Source organism: Rhinopithecus roxellana, chromosome 10 (assembly GCF_007565055.1).
Source record: "Rhinopithecus roxellana isolate Shanxi Qingling chromosome 10, ASM756505v1, whole genome shotgun sequence".
In the NCBI taxonomy this organism is placed as follows: Eukaryota; Metazoa; Chordata; class Mammalia; order Primates; family Cercopithecidae; genus Rhinopithecus; species Rhinopithecus roxellana.
In genome coordinates, this window is record NC_044558.1 from 68,166,420 (window position 1) to 68,185,925 (window position 19,506).

Sequence of the window (19,506 nt, forward strand, 5' to 3'; positions counted from 1 at the left end):
ATATTTTAGTTAAAAATTATAGCCACACATTAGCAGAAATAGACTTCAGAAAACAATTTCTTCCAGATCCTAGTTTTCTTTGTCAAAATCTTGTAGCAAGTAATCATCTCAACTCAGGAAACCTATATATTACTCCAACTTAAAAACCAGGACTTTTACTTCAAAAACACTGAGACAAAATTACTATTCAAATATTTAAGGTTAAAAATCCCCCAAACATTCATTATCTTAAATAATGCATTTAATATAAAAAGACAGAATAAAGAATGCTATTATGCTAACAAACAAAAAAAAAACTTTTACAGAATAATTATATAATACATTCAGCTTAAAACTTACTGTCATCAAACACCCCGGCATTAGCAAGTAGTAAAGTGATGATTTTAGGATCTTTTTCAAGTTGCATGACGTGCTTGCTTTCATTTGATAGGAGAGTGCATACATTAATAGCAAAGTCCACTTCATTTGGGAGTCCAGATAACAGTGAAAGCACCAATTTATTATAATCATTTGGCGAATTAAAGTCCATAGACAGCCCATAACTTTGACGCAGATAATCTAACACAGAAAAAAAAAATACCTTAAGTATATCAAAGATCAGTTACCTCTATGGTGAATATCCCTTTAATACAGAACACAGCTTTATTTTATATATATATATATATATATATACACACACACACACACACACACACACACACACACATACACATAAACTGATTAGAGGTTCAAAAGGTTCAACTTTTAAAACTTCTTAGGTTTACTAATTATTAAAATTACATTATTGAAAAGGTATTAAAATACCAAAATGTACATACCATTTGGCCATCATTGCCAAAATATTTTTGAATCAGTATTTTAATTGACCTGTCTTCACTTTTTTTATTTTCTGAGACATGTCTGGCTCTGTTGCCCGGGATGGAGTGCAATGTCGCGATCACAGCTCACTGCAGCCTCAATCTCCCAGGCTCAAGTGACCCTCCCACCTCAGCCTCCTGAGTAACTAGGACTACAGGAAGGCTCCACTATGCCCAACTAATTTTATTTTTAGTAGAGACAGGTCTCCCTGTGTTGCCCAGGCTGGTCTCAATCTACTGAGTTTATGCAATCCTCCCGCTGTGGTCTCCCAAAGTGCTGCATTACATGCATGAGCCCTGTGCCCAGACTAACCTACACTTTTTACTATTGCATTTCAAAGGACTTGTTCCAAATTACTGCAATATCATTAACATAGTAAAACCCATGCTAATTTTAGTTCTACAATTCTAAGTTTTGACAGATGTATAGTTTAAATCATCACAGTCAAGACATAGAGTATTTCTATCACTACAAAAAGTTTCTCATGCTCAATTCCATCCCCTACCACTAGGTACTACAAATTTCCTTTCCTATCATTTTATTTCAAACTGCCAAATAAGTGGAATCACACAATATAGTCTTTTGTTGTCTGGTTTCTTTGATTTAGCAAAGTACTCTTGAGATTCATATCCACATTGATGTGTGCATTACTAGTCCATACCTTTTTAAACGCAGTTTGTTTATCCATTCCTTAGTTGAGGGACATTTAGATTGTTTCCAATTATTGGTGAGTACTAATAAATCTCCCTATAAACATAGACAGGATTTTGTGGGGACATATTTTTTTCATTTCTCTTGCATAAATACCTAGAAGTGGGATTACTGGGTCACACATAAATGTATCCTTAACTCTGTAAGAAACTGTGAAACTGTTTTCCAAAGTGGCTGTAACATCTTGCACTTCCATCAGCAATATACAGAGTTCCTATTGCTCTCCATCTTGGCCAGCACTTAATATTGTCAGTTCTAAATATTCTAAATGAGTCCTTTGTTTCATATTTGCTTTGCACATATTTTCTCCCTGTTAGTGGCTTATCTTTTCATTTTCTTCAGTGTCTTTAAACAGAAATTTTAATTTTGATGAAGTCTGAGTTATAAATATTTACTTTTATGGTTCATGCTTTTGTGTCCTAAGAAATCTTTGCCTAAACCAAAGCAACTAAGATTTTCCACAGGAGAATCAAATTAAAACATTTAAAAAACTTTGAAGATGGGATAAAATGGGCTTACAGAAACTAACATACTATATAATCATAATTCACATATATAAAAAAGTTGTATTTTTAGAAATAACTGAATCCTAACTGGGGTAGTTTAGACCTTGGCAACTATGTCCTGAGACAGATATCACAAGTACATTGTTTCAAATAAAGCTGTAACAAGTTTAAGAAAAAAGGCAAAAAACTAAAATTTAAACATTTAAGATTTCAGGCTGGGCATGGTGGCTCATGCCTATAATCCTAACACTTTGGGAGGCTGAGGCAGGAAGATCACAAGGCCAGGAGTTCAAGACCAGCCTGGGCAATATAATGAGATGCTGTCTCTACCAAAAATTTAACAACTTGCTAGTTGTAGTGGTGTGTGTTGTAATCCTAGCTGTTTGGGAGGCTAAGCTGGGAGGATAGCTTGAGTCCAGGAGGTCAAGGTTCCAGTGAGCTACAATTAAGCCACTGCACTCCAGCCTGGGCAACCGAGTGAGACCTATCTCTTAACAACAATAACGAAAGAATATTTCAGAAATACCTGAATATTTTAAAAGTTAAAACACACACACACACACACACACAATCTCTTTAAGTAGGGTGCAAGTAGAAATCTACTGTCACAACATACCACAGAAGAAAATTATGTAAGTAAAGAATTTCATTTCGAAATGCAGACAGTTGAAGAGACACACCTCTTCAATTCTAAACTATTCTAGGAGTGTCTCCAACACAATGAAGAAATTCTACAACACAGTTATTAATGGCTATGACACAGATTCTTTACAACATTTAAAGCTAGACAATAAGAATATATTGTTCATTTTTGATAATCCTTATAAATGAAATTTCTCATAAGTAACATAAATATCTGGAGAAAAAGTAATGAAACTTCTATGAATATAGGAGCAGACTTTCATATTCTATACTGCAAACTGGACTGATGATAAGCCAAGTCTTAGCAATAATTAATTTACATTTTTTAGATTCCACATAGCTTTCAGGTAAATCTGAACAGAAAAAAATGCGGAACCCATATTCCTTATGTGTCACAGTCCTGAAGTTTATGTGTTTTCCATATGATCTTAGAATTGTTCTATTTCCTACTGTAAAATGACAGATACTCCATTCAATACATCCTTACCTGAATGACTTTGTCAAAGACATCTTCAATTAGAGTAAGATAAATAAACATAACAATTATGAAATATCCTTTAATTATATTTAAACATTTAGTAGTAAAGTGATGATTTTAGGATCTTTTTCAAGTTGCATGACGTGCTTACTTTCATTTGATAGGAGAGTGCATACATTAATAGCAAAGTCCACTTCATTTGGGAGTCCAGATAACAGTGGAAGCCCCAATTTATTATAATTATTTGGCGAGTTAAAGATTCCTTGGTCAAGATTCCTAAGATAACTATGTAGGAGAAAATGCTTACAAAATGTTAAGATCCTCCTTTCATTCCCTCAAAGAGATACGGTTGAGTAGCTATAATTTTATAATCAGAATGAGGTGGGAAGTTTATTACTTTTTTTGAGATAGAGTTTCACTGTGTCACCCAGGCTACTGAAGTGCTGTGGATTTTGGCTCACTACAACCTCTGCCTCCTGGGTTCAAGCAGTTCTCCTGTCTCAGCCTCCCGAGTAGTTGGGATTACAGGCATGCAACACCACACCCGGCTAATTTTTGTATTTTTAGTAGAAACAGGGTTTCACCATGTTGGCCAGGCTGGTCTCAAACTCCTGACCTCAGGTGATCCACCAGCCTCAGTCTCTCAAAGTGCTGGAATTACAGGCGTGAGCCACCGTGCCCATCCATATTTTCAACATTCTTGATTTAAAGTTTATACAAGTGGGTCGCTACTGACAAATTTAATCTAAGGCAGTCACTTCTCTTTGTTTTCAATTTAGAAGAAAGGGAGATTTGTTCCTGGAATGTTGTTTATGTACACTGCAGAAATTCTATGATATATTCTGTCCATATACATTGGCAGTGATTGTTGTAGTCCAAATGTCTGTTAGAATATGTAACACTTAAAGAAAATCTTTAATATAGTTAATAAAAAAGTTTTATATCTTCCTGCATGAAACCCAAAATTTAAGTACCAAAAATGCAAATGGACCAGGTACTTGGCTTCACTTTATTAAAACGATTGAGTTGGATTAAATAATAATAATAATCCACCCAATAATTCTGCAGAAATGATTGTATCCAATCAATACCAAGGAAAAAGCAGAGAAAGAAGGAAACCAAAATATTAGGTATGCAATGTCAAAAACAGTATGAAATGCAAATGAATGATAAAACCACCATGTATGGATGCCAATGTTGAAGAATCTTAAAGCTTAAAGCAAAATCCATAATTTTTTTTTGCCATTTAGTTATTGGCCAAAAGTAGTCAATATCCTCAAAGGCAAATTCAGGTCCACATTCTATCAGTGTATGATGTTCTATATTCTAGCACTACTAACCACTGAAATTTATTATACTACCACTCAAAATATTTTAGAACAGCTTTTCTTAATGTTAACAATAAAAATACCTCTGGATAAATACATTTATCCAAAGCTACAAGGGGAATAAGGCTGTATGACCAAAGATATAAACACAAATCTTCTCAAAGTTCTAAATTTCTTTAAATATTCTCAATCTATCATTAGATAATTTCATTTTGGTGGGTTTTTTTTTTTTTAGAACACATGCGCACACACACACAGGGAGCTTACTCTATTTTCCTTAATAACACATTAAAAGAAAAATGAGTTAATGACTTATTTGCTTTATATGTTGATAATCATGTCAATTTTTAGAATACTGTCATGATGTTGCTATGGCTCTTTCTAGAAAAATATAAAGTATAAATGCTGCCCTGAAATTCTACCCCTTTTCAGTTTGAATTAGATATTCTGTAATCTGATGTTCCCCATCAGTTCCCAGTTTCTTCCTCTTCATGAATCTCCAATCCTGACTTTGTTAAACATGTTACATATAAATCATAACTGTTTAGATTCTCTTAAGACAAATCAGACATGTAATAGGATATCAGAAAGGGGCTGTTATAACAACAGGTTAAGCAATTCTGGCATTCCTTTAACCTGTGTAGCTGTATCAGTAACTTTCATTATAGGCTTCTGAAATACCAAAAATATTTCACATGATCTTTCTTAAAGCAGATCAATAGAAAATGGGAAAAAAAACAGATTCAGGAAAAAAATCTATTTTAAACAAGACCAAACACAGAAAAGTGTTTGTTTGGGAACAGTAGTAGCAGACACCAAACCCTATTTAAGATACAAGGATTAACAGCTCTGCTGTTATTGTAATACACGGATCACACAGAGTTGTAAGTTGAAAATGATCTTTAAAGGTCATTAGTACAACATCTCATTCGATGTAGGAATACCTTTTATAACATCCTTGAATTAGATAATAGTCATTAGCTCTTTTTAGAAACAAGCAGCGTATCACCTAACAAGTCACCCCATTTTATCTTATCAGCATAAACTATTAGCAAGCATTTCTAAAGGTGACTTAAAATATTCTCCTTTACTCTTGGTTCTTGCAGTAAAAATTATTCATTAAAAACAAAGCTAGGTTTGGCTGGCACTCCCTGCTTCACTCCTACCCCAATTATACAGAAGCATCAGATGAAGCCTCTTCTAATGGAGATCACAGATTCTAAAAGAAGATTCTATTTCTTTAGTCATTACTGATTAGGGAAGAAATAGGAAGTCAAATTCAACTTTTAAGAAACTATGACAATAGATAATGCAAAAAAAAAAAAAAAAAAAAGTGGATGATACTGATTATAGTCCACAAACGAGACAGCATAAATCCAAGGACAACCTGTAAGAGTACAGAACTAGTACCAGTAAACAGTAACAATAATAAATATTTAGAATAATTGTAATTTTTATAAAGAACACAGCTTTAAAAAAAGTATCTCTCTTTTTTTTTTTTTTTTTTAGGCCAAATGTTAGTGAGTGGTAAAACAAAGACGTCTATCTCCTTAGACCTCTCTTCCTAGTCATCACAGTCCTGACCTCCAGAGCCACTGAAAACTGGAGCCCCTGTCTGCTCCACTTAAGAAAGTATCAACATTCGGATTGATTTTTATCCAATTTGAGTCCAACTCTTTTCAAGCTGTGGATTCCTCTATAACCATTACAAGAATGACAAGTGAAAAAAAGTCTTCCTGGTACCATGGCATGAAAATAGAATAATTAGAAATATTTCTGAGAATTCTGATGCTGGAAATCCCATTAATGTTAGAAAATCTAATAGAATCTATAAGAAAATTCTTGGTCTCCTGATTCCTAACAGGATCTTCCTCTTCTTATTTTAGTGACTATTTAAGATAAAATGATCATAAGTCAGAGCAATAAGGAAAAATCATTACTTGAAACTGCAAGTGTTTTATAACTAAAAATTCCTGCAACTAAAATTCTCAAGCAATCTGTGATAGAAAGGGCTCTGATACCAATTAGATGTCAATCTTTGAAAGCTGCATTACCTTAAGGCCTTAAGTGTTCTCATGTGCAAAGGAAGGGACTAACTCATTGGATGATGTCTATTTTCCTAATTCAAAATTGCGGACCTATATCCTGTTAATTTGCAGTGATATTTACCTGACACACTGTGTTGCTGGTAATTGTAGGAAGATGGAATTGCACCAATAGGAAGCTGTGGCTTTGGATTGCCTGGTGGTACCTCATCATCATCCTCCCCAAAATGATGAACTTTCTCGTATTTTTCTAGGTAACTAAAACAGAAAAACAGCACAGCAAACATTTAAAAATAGATTTATTATCTTATTTTTAACTTTCACTATGTATGTTTTCCTTTTATAAATAATAATCTTAAAAAATTAATAAAAATACCATAAACCTCTTATATTAGAACAGTAACTTCAGTTTAGAGCAAGATAAACCACAGATAAACTCAATGCAATGGTTCTAAAAGTATTTTTATATTTTCAGAAAAGACCACACCACTCATCAAGTAACAATACAAAAATAGAGCATATCAGATGAAAACTACATGTAGATGAACAATACCTTTATTTATTTGTAAAAATTAGATATGGTCATTACAAAAACCAATGTGAAAATTAGAAGATTCTCTAACCCCTGACCTCTACAAATTCACTTATCAGCAGTAACAACAGGCTCATGTGCAAACCTGAGTATATTTTCTGAGAATATCTTTATTTAATAATATATTTTAGAGGTCTAAATATACCAACACATACTGTACTACCTCATTCTTCTGTAATAGCTATACAGTATTTGATCCTATTGATACATTAGAATTCAAATAGTTCTCTAGCAATACATTTAGGGTATTTTCAGTTCTGTTTTTTTGGTAATAAACTTAATCCGTACACTTGTTTGAATATTTTCTCTTAATAGATATTAGAAAGGTATGCTCATTTTAGACATCAACATAGCCAAACTGCAATCCAAAAGTAGTATGCCTAATACATTTTGACCAATTTATAAGACAGTGTATCCCCCCCACTGTACCACCATTACTGAGTATAATCAATCTTAACTAGGATTGAATTTTCAAATTCACAATACCTCATCATCTACCAGTTTATAGTAAGATTCCCAAGTAAGATGTGATTTTAAAACAGGGAAACAATTGGTCGAAACCATGTCAAACACAACACTAACATAGCTGTTACTATACTTCACAGGTAAGAAGTTAAACAGATTGATATACACTAACTTACATGTACCTAAGAAAAGTTCTACATGTGATTATTTTACAGATCAATCCTTCTAGCATTCCCGATCTAGGCAAGTGCTGAGTCCATTTGGAGCTACTTTAAAAGCTCAGCAGCTACCTACCCTCTGCTTTTTTAAGACAGCTGAGGTAGGGGAGGTGGGTATCAATGAACATGTAAGATTATCCTGGAAGTATTATTTTTAGTACTAAACCTTAAATTTCAAGGAGGGATGAATGGAAGCTATAATTTTATAAATATAAAAACTAATGGCATGAAAAATCATTATCATTCCTCATTTTTCCCTTCCGGCTTTACAAGGCACGATAATTCACATCCTTGAACCTGGAAAAGAATTAAACTGTCCCTTTCCATTACTTCCAAGTTCCCCACATAAGCCTAATTTGAGCAAGAAACTCTTTTTTTTTTTTTTTCTGAGGCGGAGTCTCGCTCTGTCGCCCCGACTGGAGTGCACTGGCCAGATCTCAGCTCACTGCAAGCTCCGCCTCCCGGGTTTACGCCTTTCTCCTGCCTCAGCCTCCCGAGTAGCTGGGACTACTGGCGCCCGCCACCTCGCCCGGCTAGTTTTTGTATTTTTAGTAGAGACGGGGTTTCACTGTGTTAGCCAGGATGGTCTCGATCTCCTGACCTCGTGATCCGCCCGTCTCGACCTCCCAAAGTGCTGGGATTACAGGCTTGAGCCACCGCGCCCGGCCAAGAAACTCTTTCCTAGCAGGTAGCTTGATAGATAATGAATCCAATATTTTTCTTTATGGTTGTAGATAAAACATACTGAAGCCGAGACATACACACAGATATAACTCTTGAGGACTGAAAATGGTAGGCAAGTGTACCCATTTCAACCTGACTGTATGTCCCTTGCAGATAGAATTTACAGTCTAAAAACATAAAACAGAACAAAAAGATGATTAAAAGGGGGCAGTCCTTCTCTAGTATAAACCCACAACGAACTTAAATAGGTAAATGAATCAAGCCCATTCTTTTTAAATTGCTAAAGCAGGTATCACAGAAAGAAAAAATATATAAATGTAGACATAAACAGTAAACTGGAAACACAGCTGCTCAAAATTTATGTGGCATCTTTTCTGCAAATGAAGGGTAATATATGTCACATAAAATCACTTGGATAATAGTATTCATAGAGGTATTTTAGATAGTACAATCTTTTAGAATTCTTTGAACTCATTGTGGAATGGTTAAAACAGACTACAGATAAATAATCTTTATAAATAATTGTTATCTAATCAAAATAACAATGAAGATTTAGAATTTTAAAATCAAAATCCTATCACTAAATAACAGGTTTAGGATGCTCTTCGTAAGTTATCATTTAGTACAGTAGATTTAAAATTTACATGTTTTTCAGGGCGGGTGCGGTGGCTCACACCTGTAATCCCAGCACTTTGGGAGGTGAGGTGAGTGTATCTCTTGAGGCCAAGAGTTCAAGGCCAGCCTGGTCAACATGACAAAATACCACCTCTACTAAAAAATACAAAAATTAGCCAGACGTGGTAGTGCACACCTGTAATCCCAGATACTCAGGTGGCTGAAGTACAAGAATTGTTTGAACCTGGGAGGCCGGACTGCAGTGAGCCAAGATTGCGCCACTGCACTCCAGCTGCCTGGGCAATAGGGCAAGACTTCGTCTCAAAACACACACACACACACACACACACTTTTCATAACAGCCGGGAGATAAAACAACATTGTTAGTAAAGAAAGGTTATAAACAGAAATCGTCCCTTCCAAAACACCCAAAATGGAACATAAGAGATGTGGAGTGAACTGACAACACTATATACTCATCATAAACCATATATATTATTATATACATAAAACCCTATATAATTCAAAGTTTCATTAGGTTTTAAAAATACATCGTTTCTGGTCCCTTGTAATAGTCTAACAGTATTCTTCCAAGCAGATTCTTTGCACAATTCCAATCTCCAGAAATTTATGATTTAGGCTGTTATGATTTTGAAATTTTTATTTCCCTGGCTTGAAGGCCAGTACTTGTTCTCACTGTCATTATTAAATATTTCCAACTGAGATGCAAAAAGATTTTGGCACCCTCTCAATAAATAAGCACAAAGTCGGTTTTCTTGGTTTTTCAGTTATACTTCTAAAAGCTAAAAAGTATTAACCAACTAGAGAACACAGCTAAAACACAAAGTTACATTTCAAAGTGCAAGTGTTCTGGTTTAATTCTCTAACATGACCTTGAGTTTACACACGAACAGATCTACTGTATCCACCCATTAAACTACAAATGCTAGACTGCACATTTCTTTCTCCTCAAAAATGGATGACATAACTTTGAACAGTTAACATATTATTCAAAAAAGTATTTGCTGAGCTCCTATAGTAACCTGTCTAGTACATTACATATTTAACTCAAAACTAGTGAAATATTGTAATCCAGAAAAAGCTTCAATGTAACCAATACAATGGGGGAAAAAGAGTCCATTCAAAACAGCATCAAATAATATGAGCACTATTATAGTGACTGTGGGGAAATTTAATGTATCTCTTATAATATCTGACAGATTAAGTAGACAAAAAAATAAATTAGGTTACAGAAGACTTGAATATCATCACCAAGATGATACTGGACACATAATGACTTCCTTTTAGAATCTTAATGGAAATTTTAAAACTGATCATATATCAATTCACACAGAAAACTACAATAAATTTAAGATTACATGTCGTATAGGGCACATTTTCTAACTACAATGCAATTCAAGAAATTTCTTTATTAGAAGAAATCAAATTCTTGTAAAATTAGAACTTTTTCTTATGCGAAATTCCAAACCCATATGCAAAAGTATAGAAACTAGCATAATAGTATCTATCAATAGATATCAATTTATGGTCAATCTTGTTTTATCACAACCATAGTTACCTATCTTGACCACCAAATCTCTCCCAGATTTTTTTAAAGCAATTCTCAGATATTATATAACATCATCTGTAAATATTTTGGTAGAATACTTAGAAACTAAAACTGTAACAACCACCACCACCAATCAAGAAAACTCTTGACTACTCTTGGATCAAGGAAAAAAAATTAACTCTATGACAGAAACACTTCCATATTAACAAAACCTTTTGAAATGTTACAAAAAAAAGATGATAGGGCAAGGACTCACTTTCACTTCTTCCTTTAAATCCAATTACAATAAACTTTAGAGAGAAAAATGAAGCGATACTAGCATCATTTCTCAGTTAAAAACTTTTATAAATTCTGATAAATTTAAAGCAACTTCAAGGATCCACAAGGCCAACTTGCAAAGCACATCTTGAGAGAGTAATATGGTCTGGTGGATCGTAGGCCGATACACTTAAAAAGGCAAGTTGAATTTGGATTTCCCTTAGCTCCTGGGGAGCTACAGAAAGTGACAATGTGTTTCAAAAGGGGAACCAGAGAGTAACAACTACTTTTTAAAAGATTTATTGAAAGTTGGGTTGAAATAGTTGGTTTTCCAAGAAAGCAAGGTCCTTTATAAACTTCAACTTGTAACTTCTTTGTCAAAATGAGCCCAAAGACCAAGGGGATGTGAAGCAACTATGAGAAGCACCAGCATGGAATGACTGGTGTCATCCAGTGACAGGGACCTACACTGATGTGATAACTTCAAGATGAAAACACTGGGCAAAAAAATCAAGTACAGTAGCTTGGAAACCATAAAAACAATAAAGTTTCTCTGCCAGGATTTCCAAAAGAGAGAGAAAAAGAGAGAGATACAAGAGAGCATTAAAGAGTAAATTTGACAGTGTAGATCACATCAGTAATTTACAAAGTAAGCCTGAGAAACTGTTCTATACGGAAAGGAAATAAACTAATGGAAGTAAGTAGTGGACAACAATGAAAGATATGTATGATAAATAAAAGCTCAAACACAGAAAGAAAAAATTTTAAAACCGGTATTCCTATAGGAGAGACCGGAAAAAATGAAACAGAGGCAAAAATCATTGATGTAACAGAAGAATGTCTTTAACTGAAAGGCATGAAAGGATGTAAACATCAAAAAGTTCCCTGGGGCTAGGGTGTCTGGGTACATGGGTCACCAGGCAAAACGTAAAGAAAATAGAAAAATACTCAGACACATCTTGATCAAAGATTTAAGCTTCAAAAATAGAGAAGATTCTTAGAACTATCCAGAACCACCATCCTGCCCCCACCAAAAAAAAAAAAAAATTACATAGAACATTTAAATCAGGCTCTGATTTCCCTCCAAAATTAATTGCCAGAAGATAATGAACAAATATCAGAGTTTGGGAAGAAAGGTTATTTCACAGGAGTTTCCTACCCAATTGTGTTTCTCACCTAAGACAACAGAAATTCATTTTCAGATATGCAGACTCAGAAAGAATAAAGTCACATAGCTCTCTGCACAAAAACAAACAAAGAGTCTGACAGATGAATCAAAATTAAGAAATGGTTAGAAACACAGAACAAAATTACTCTTGGTGATTACCAAGAGGAGAAGTGATAGGGGAAAAAGGGAGATGTTGGTCAGTGGGTACAAACATTCAGCTACAATATGAATAAGTTCAGAGGATCTAATATGCAGGATGGGGATTATAGGTAACAATGCTGAATTGTATACTTTATTTGAAATTTGCTTAAATGTTCTCACCACAAAACAAAAAGGGTAACTAGGTAAGCTGACAGCTGTGTTAACTAACTTCATTTCACAAAACATGTATAACCAAACCATCACGTTGTACAGCTTAAAATCATATGATTTTATTTGTCAATTATACCTCAGTAAAGCTGGAAATTTTTTTAAAATTACAGAATGGTTAAGTAGCAATACAGATGACTAATAACAAGCATAGAAAGTAAACTCAGATATTAGTCTCAATAATAACTATTATATATACAAGAGAAAGCAATTGTGATTGCTAATTAAGAATACGAAGATGTAAAACTATTAAAATAATTTGAAAACAATACTCCTCATCTGAATTTTCAAGAACTTTTCCACATAAATGGGAAAAGAAAAGTAGTATGAATTAAAGCTCTACTCTGTATGTTACTTGTATAGGAAGACTGAACAAAAGGTTTATTCTCACAGTTCATATTAAGGTAAAAATAGGTTACCAGCTGTGTTTCTAAATTTTTTTCAAGTGCTTAACACAAAAATTAAAATCAGGGTCATTACTTTCAAAATTATCATAGGGAAATAAAAATGATAGCAAATATAAATATATAGAAAAAAGGAGAAAATAAAGACTATCCTATGATGCAGCAAATCCACTCTTAGGCATACACCCTAAAATAAAAACTGGAAACAACACAAACATCCATTAAAGAAAGCATAGATAAAAACACTGTGGCATATTGAGGCAATAAAATACTATATGGCAGTAAAAATTAACAAATTGACATGGACCCATACAAATAGTTATCAACAACAAAATGGTAAGTAAAAAAAAATCATTTCAGAAGAATACATTATAATTCCACTTATATGAAGATCATAAGCATGCAAAAAATTGAACATATTTGTAGCAACAGACAAGTATGTAGTAAAATGACAAAGAAAAGTAACACAATGATTATCACCTAGAGGACAAGCTAAAGTTTGTCATTCTACAGAGAGAGGCTTCAAAGGTATTAGTAAGGTTAAATTTTTTAGGGGTGGGGGGTTAGATGATGTATTAAGCTTTTTTGTGTGTGCATGGTATGTTTCACAATTTAAAATTTTTTTTCACATCAAAAAACCAGTAGTCAATTATTTCAAACTTTCCAAGAACAGACATTTCCATTGCTATGTAAAATGTTGCCAACCACAGAAAAAGATTGGAAGTTATGCTGAAAATCATAATCTAGTAAAACTCTGATAAACTTCATAAAAGTTGCAGTTAAAAAAAAAAGACTACATACACACACACACAGACACACACACACGTAAAATGAATTTACTTATTAAACACAACCACCACAACCCAAAACTGTAAGATTTTATTGTGGAAATCCAGTAATAGTTCAATATTGAAAATTTCATAACAATTAAACTCATCTGTAGATCAAAGAAAAAAAATGTTATTAGGTAAACAAAGGATGCCAAAGGGAATTTAATACAATAAATCCTCCATGCTTCGCTGGAAAAAAAAATTTTTTTATTAATGAAGAATCTCAGAATACTTCTACTTTTGGATCTCTCCTATGACTCCTTTGTTGTGCAATTCTGAGAATTTCCAATGTAACTCTTTTTTCCAGTAAAGGCCTTTTCAGGACTTCACAAGCCAACGTCAGCCACAGCACTTGCCTCTGTAGAAGAAATGTCCTTCAAAGTGGGACACACACATAAGATACTCCAGTAGGGAAAGACATTTAATTTATGGATTGACACTGCCTCCTCTCTCCCTCACTTCATATATCAGGCACTCCATATGTTACTCATCCCATTTCAGACAAAATGGATCGCGTAAGAGAGGAACCTTCACTCATTTGTTAGCTTTTGACAAGTGGAACTTTTACTCATTCTTTATATTCTTTTTACTAATGTCTTTGTGTGTCTAGGTTAAGTCAACTTAAAGATGTATTACCTAACTTTAATTAAACCATCTCTCACAAAAAGGACAATTACATTTAATAGATTCCTCCAAAGAAACGAGTTTGAATAATGCAAACAAAACTAAACAATAAAATGGCAGAGTAGACACTTCTCACTTGAACCTATTGTCAACCATACTATGAAATAAAAACAATGACAATGCAATCAGATAAGAAAGAAGAAGGCCAAAAGATTTCTATATTACCAAAAGAAGATCTAAACTATAAATTTACATGCTCCGACAATGATTAACCTTGTCCTAGGTTAATGCTATACTTTTTGTTACCTGATGCTTTGCAATATGCTTACAACTAAGTATCCAGAATTTGAAGTACTTTGTTAAAGTTTAATATGAAATATTACCTCAAGCAAGGATACTGATAAATATTTACAAGAGTCATTTCAGAAGCTAACTTCTGTATCACTGAAGAAAAATGTCTTCATTTTCTCATAAAAATGGCTAAATTAACACATGGAAGATATGGCAGAAAAACAAATGCTGTTGGAAAATGATAAGAAAACACTACTAGGAGTTGAAGAAACAAGGATTAGAGCAAATTACACTGTGTGGGAGGTTTCTATATAGCTGAATTCAAGTACAGATGTTTCTAACATGTCTGAGCTTATGGTATTTACTAGATTCTCTTTCAAAAACAAAATTCACAAAGAACTACTTTTTAGTGAGTCATTAAAGGAAAGCTGTACCATGGAAGATATGTTCTCATAAGCAAATAATTTTTTTAGAAAACAAGACTTTTCAGAAAAACATGTTTATTCTACTTAAAGCCACAATGAATAAGCAGGTGTTTTAATTGGAAAAGAAAATGAGGGGAGAGGATAGCAGGAAAAGAAAAGGAAAAAGAAGGAAAGGGAATAGAAGGGAAGATTACAGGGTAAGATTAGACATATGAAAATCATTTATTATGTCATTCACAGGCAGACCAATGTAGCAAAGAAGCTGCAAGTCAGCAATGCCAAAAGTGTTACAAGATGATTTCAATGTAGTAAATAAGGTTTTTGACATACAGCAAAATGACTTCATGACTTTTATGATCACATAATGAATTGACTCATGAAAAAAAAACTTTTTTTTACCACACAGTGTTTCTTGGTGATGCAAGTACTCTTGCTGAAGAGTATTTCTAAGTGATGCCAATCTTAAGAGTTATATGCCCTACTTCTCAAAAGCCCCAACTTTACTAACTTTCCTGTGATAACATGAGATGATGAGCAGTATCTCACCTAGCAGGTAATTTAGAAAACAAAGCAATAAAGACAATCTACCCATTACAATAAAGTTGAAATTTTAACAATAAATAGAAAGTAATTACTTTTAAAAGAAATCCACATAATATGGAACATTTTTTTAAAGGGTGTTTTTTAAAAACTATTTTCTCTCTATCATGTGCCTTTGTGGGTGAAAATACCGTGCAAATGTCATATATTAAAACTCATATATTAAAACTCTTCAGCAGACACAGGCTCATGCCTGTAATTCCAACACTTTGGGAGGCCAGGTGCAAGAATCACCTGAGCCCAAGAGTTTGAGATCAACCTGGGCAACACAGTGAGACTCTATCTCTACAAAAAATAAAAAATTAGCCAAGAGTAGTGGTACATGCCTGTAGTCCTAGCTACTGGGAAGGTTGAGGTAAGAGGATCACTTAAGCCCAGAAGGTTGCGGATGCAGTGAGCTGTGACTGTGCCACTGTACTCCAGCCTTGGCAACAGAGCGAGACCCTGTCTCGGGGAGGGGGATGTGGAGGGAAGCCACACATAAAACAAAACTCTTGTATCTACACTGAGCCAGAAAAAAGAATTTTCCAAATAATTTAAAAACCTCCCCTAAGTTTTTGTAGGCTTGAATCCTTTAAAAACAACTTTTATACTGTTACAGATTCATACTTTAAAGTTACAACAAATACAAATAATTCATATATCCTTCATCCAGATCCAGATACACCAATTGTTTATATGTTGCTTCATTTACCTTATCCTATTCTCATTCTTTCTCTTTCTCTCTTTGTCCCCCACCCCCTAATACACACATTTTTTGTGTGTGAACCACTTAAAAGTAAGTTGTTTCTCCTTGTTTTTCATGACCTTGACATCTTTCAAGACTACAGGGCGGTTATTTTGTAGAATGTCCTGCAATTCGGATTTGATATTTCTTTATAATTAAATCAGATACAGAGAATATATTTTTTGAAGGAATACTACAGATGTGAATTGTTACCCTAGTGTATATATTAAGAGGCACAACATATCTATTTGTCTCACAGTTGGCACTTTTCCTTTGATTACTTTGTTAAGGTTGGGATTGCTAGGTTATCACACTATGCAGTTATCCCTTTCCTTTTAGAAAGTACTCACTAATTTACAGATAAACACTTTCAGTCTAAGTATCCTGTTCCTTATCAACCTTGTACCTACTAGTTTTAGCATCCATGGATTCTTGACTAAGTCACTGTGAAAGTAATTTTTCTAACTCCATTATTCCATCAACATTTATTAGTTGGCATTCTACTGTAAGTGAGTACTTTCCATCCTCTCCCATTTATTCACTCATTATTTGTATCACCATGGATTCAGAGAGTCTCCTCTTACTTCATGGATATTACATTCCTATCGTTATTCAGTCAAATGCTCAAGTTATCCCAGATTTGGCATCTGTATCCTTTAGACATTGTCCCAGATTGGGCCACTGGGATCCCTTTCAAGCTGGCTCCTATATCCTTTTGATGTGTCCTTATCATTTTTGTTAGCAGTTTCTTACTTTATATTTATAGCGCAATAAGATATTCCAGGCTTATCTTGTATTTTCCCTGCTTCAGCCCTAGAATCCCTCTTTCTCCCCAAGAAGCACTGCTTCTTTTCAGTGATGAATGCTATTTAGAAACCAATTATCTGGACACTAGATGTGCTCACTGCTTAAAGAGGTATCTTTACTTCTAGGACCTTTCACCATACAAAACTAAGACATATAAACAAATGCATGCACACGTTTATAAATTTCTTTATCTCTAACAGGATAAAATCATAGCAACACCTCTAATATCAATTCAACATCACAGTTATCTCTTTCCATATTTTAAACTTTTTTCTCCAGTACTGAGAAAGCTGGCTCATGTTATTCTCAATAAAACTGTACATTTGCTCAATCCTAAAGTAAACAAACCTAGAATTTAATATTAATTTTACAGTTCTTTGTGTCTTCAGATAAATGGTATATTATTTGAAGTACTGATACATTTGTTTCTGTTTTCATTCCATTTTTGGTTTACCCTGCCACATTATTGTATCTATTTAATTTTATTCTTACTTATATTTTTGTTAACTGTTGAGTCTATTTTCACTATGAAAATTAAATTTTCTGGGCACAGAGGCTCACACCTGTAATCCTATCACTTTGGGAGGCTGAGGTGGGTGAATTGCTTGATCCCAGGAATTAGAAACTGCCTGGGCAACATAGTAAGACCCCCATCTCTACATAAAATTTAAAAATTAGCCAGGTGTAGTGGTGCACACCTGTTGTCCCAGCTACTCGGAGGGCTAAGGTGGGAAAATCACTTGAGCCTGGGAAGTAGAGGATGCAGTGAGACATCATTGTGCTACCACACTCCAGCCTGGGCAACAAACTGAGACCTTGTCTCAAGGGGAAAAAAAAGAAAATAAAACTAAATTTATGGGTTTCAGCTAAAGTGGTGATGGGGTAATTTATGTAATGTGTTGCTTTGTTCTTTTATTTTGTTTTCTGTATCTTTTGGTGTTTAGTAAAGTCTGTGTTTTTGTTATACTGATTATCTTGGTACTTATACATTTGCAATGCCTTAACCCATTCTCTTATTTTGTCATCTGACATGTCAACTTTCAATAGTATCTTTTGACTCCCAACTATTGCTTTTATAATAACAGGTTTATTCTATTTTCCTCTTTACTTCTTCCTTTATAGTTGCATTATTTCTACTTTGTAAAGATCTAACAGATTTACATATTACACTGACCCAAATTTTGTAAGAAAAATTGATGGGCAAGATGAAAATAAATAAATTTCAACAAAAAAAAAATGTGCATCACTGACAACTGGGATTTTAAAATAAGGGATCATGACTTATTAAGTGTACATAATGATGCATTTGTTCCATGTTCATCCATGTATTGTTCTTCCACTGAGGAAAAGCAAGTATAAAAATAAACTGAATCTAAAAAGAAACCTTCAAATCAATGCATGACAAGTTATTAAAGTGATTTAAAGCCTACTACAATTCATTCAATAAATACTTATTAAGCACTTACTATGTGCCAGACATTGTTTCATATGCTTAGAATACTATGTAAACAAAGCAGACAAATATTGCCATCCCCATGAAGCTAACAGTCTTATGGGGAGAGACAAACAATAAGAATAATAAAATACTTTTTTAAAAGATCATAAAAGCTTTTTATGTAGTTAAAATAAAATTTTAAATAGAATTTATTTCACTTCATTAAAATTTACTTTTGGTATATTTTTATTTTAATACCCAGGTTAATATATTAGGAAGAGTACCTCAATTTTTCACTGTTAAAAATATAATCATAGTCTGAAGAAAAGAGATTTCTAGAGGAAAACACCAAGAGTTCCTGGATTTAAAGCTGGATGGAAGAAGTAACTTATGAACCTTTGGGTTGTCTCCCCTTAGAGAATGAACAAAGTATTTACAGGTGTAAGTAGAACCATTACAATTTACTACGTTGAAGAGCTCTTATATTGTTTACTCCAAATGTTTGTATGAGAAGAAGGGTTGCATACTAAGCAATAAAAAATGATAACTTTAGTGCTTGTTTGTTGATATCCCACATTCAAGTACCTTACTATTAGAAGAACTTGCTTAAGTGATGGGCATTAGAGTCTGGCTTACACTAAAATTCCTAAACGCATGAAAAAAGCCTACTCTCCAATTCCAGGCAGCTAAAACATGAACATATAATAGCCTTGTCCAGATGGATTCTCCTGCCTGAAATTTTGAATTTTTAGGGAAGAACAAACATAGGTTATTCAAAGCAGTGGCAGTAGGAGGTGAGAGACTAATTCCTGATTTTCCAGATTTCCTGTAAATATCTCTTCTTCTGAAATTAGCC

General features: G+C 33.8%; 1 protein-coding gene across 1 annotated transcript in view; it reads right to left on the bottom strand.

Annotated features, from left to right (window-relative positions):
* ARID2 (AT-rich interaction domain 2) overlaps positions 1 to 19,506 on the bottom strand; it is a 187,231-nt gene that overhangs the window by 92,666 nt on the left and 75,059 nt on the right. Inside the window, exons 4-5 of the mRNA XM_030938889.1 lie at positions 6,693 to 6,826; positions 340 to 558 (exon numbers count right to left, since the gene is read on the bottom strand). Of these exons, the coding sequence (XP_030794749.1) occupies positions 340 to 558; positions 6,693 to 6,826 (353 nt within the window). The remainder of the gene's footprint in view (positions 1 to 339; positions 559 to 6,692; positions 6,827 to 19,506) is intronic.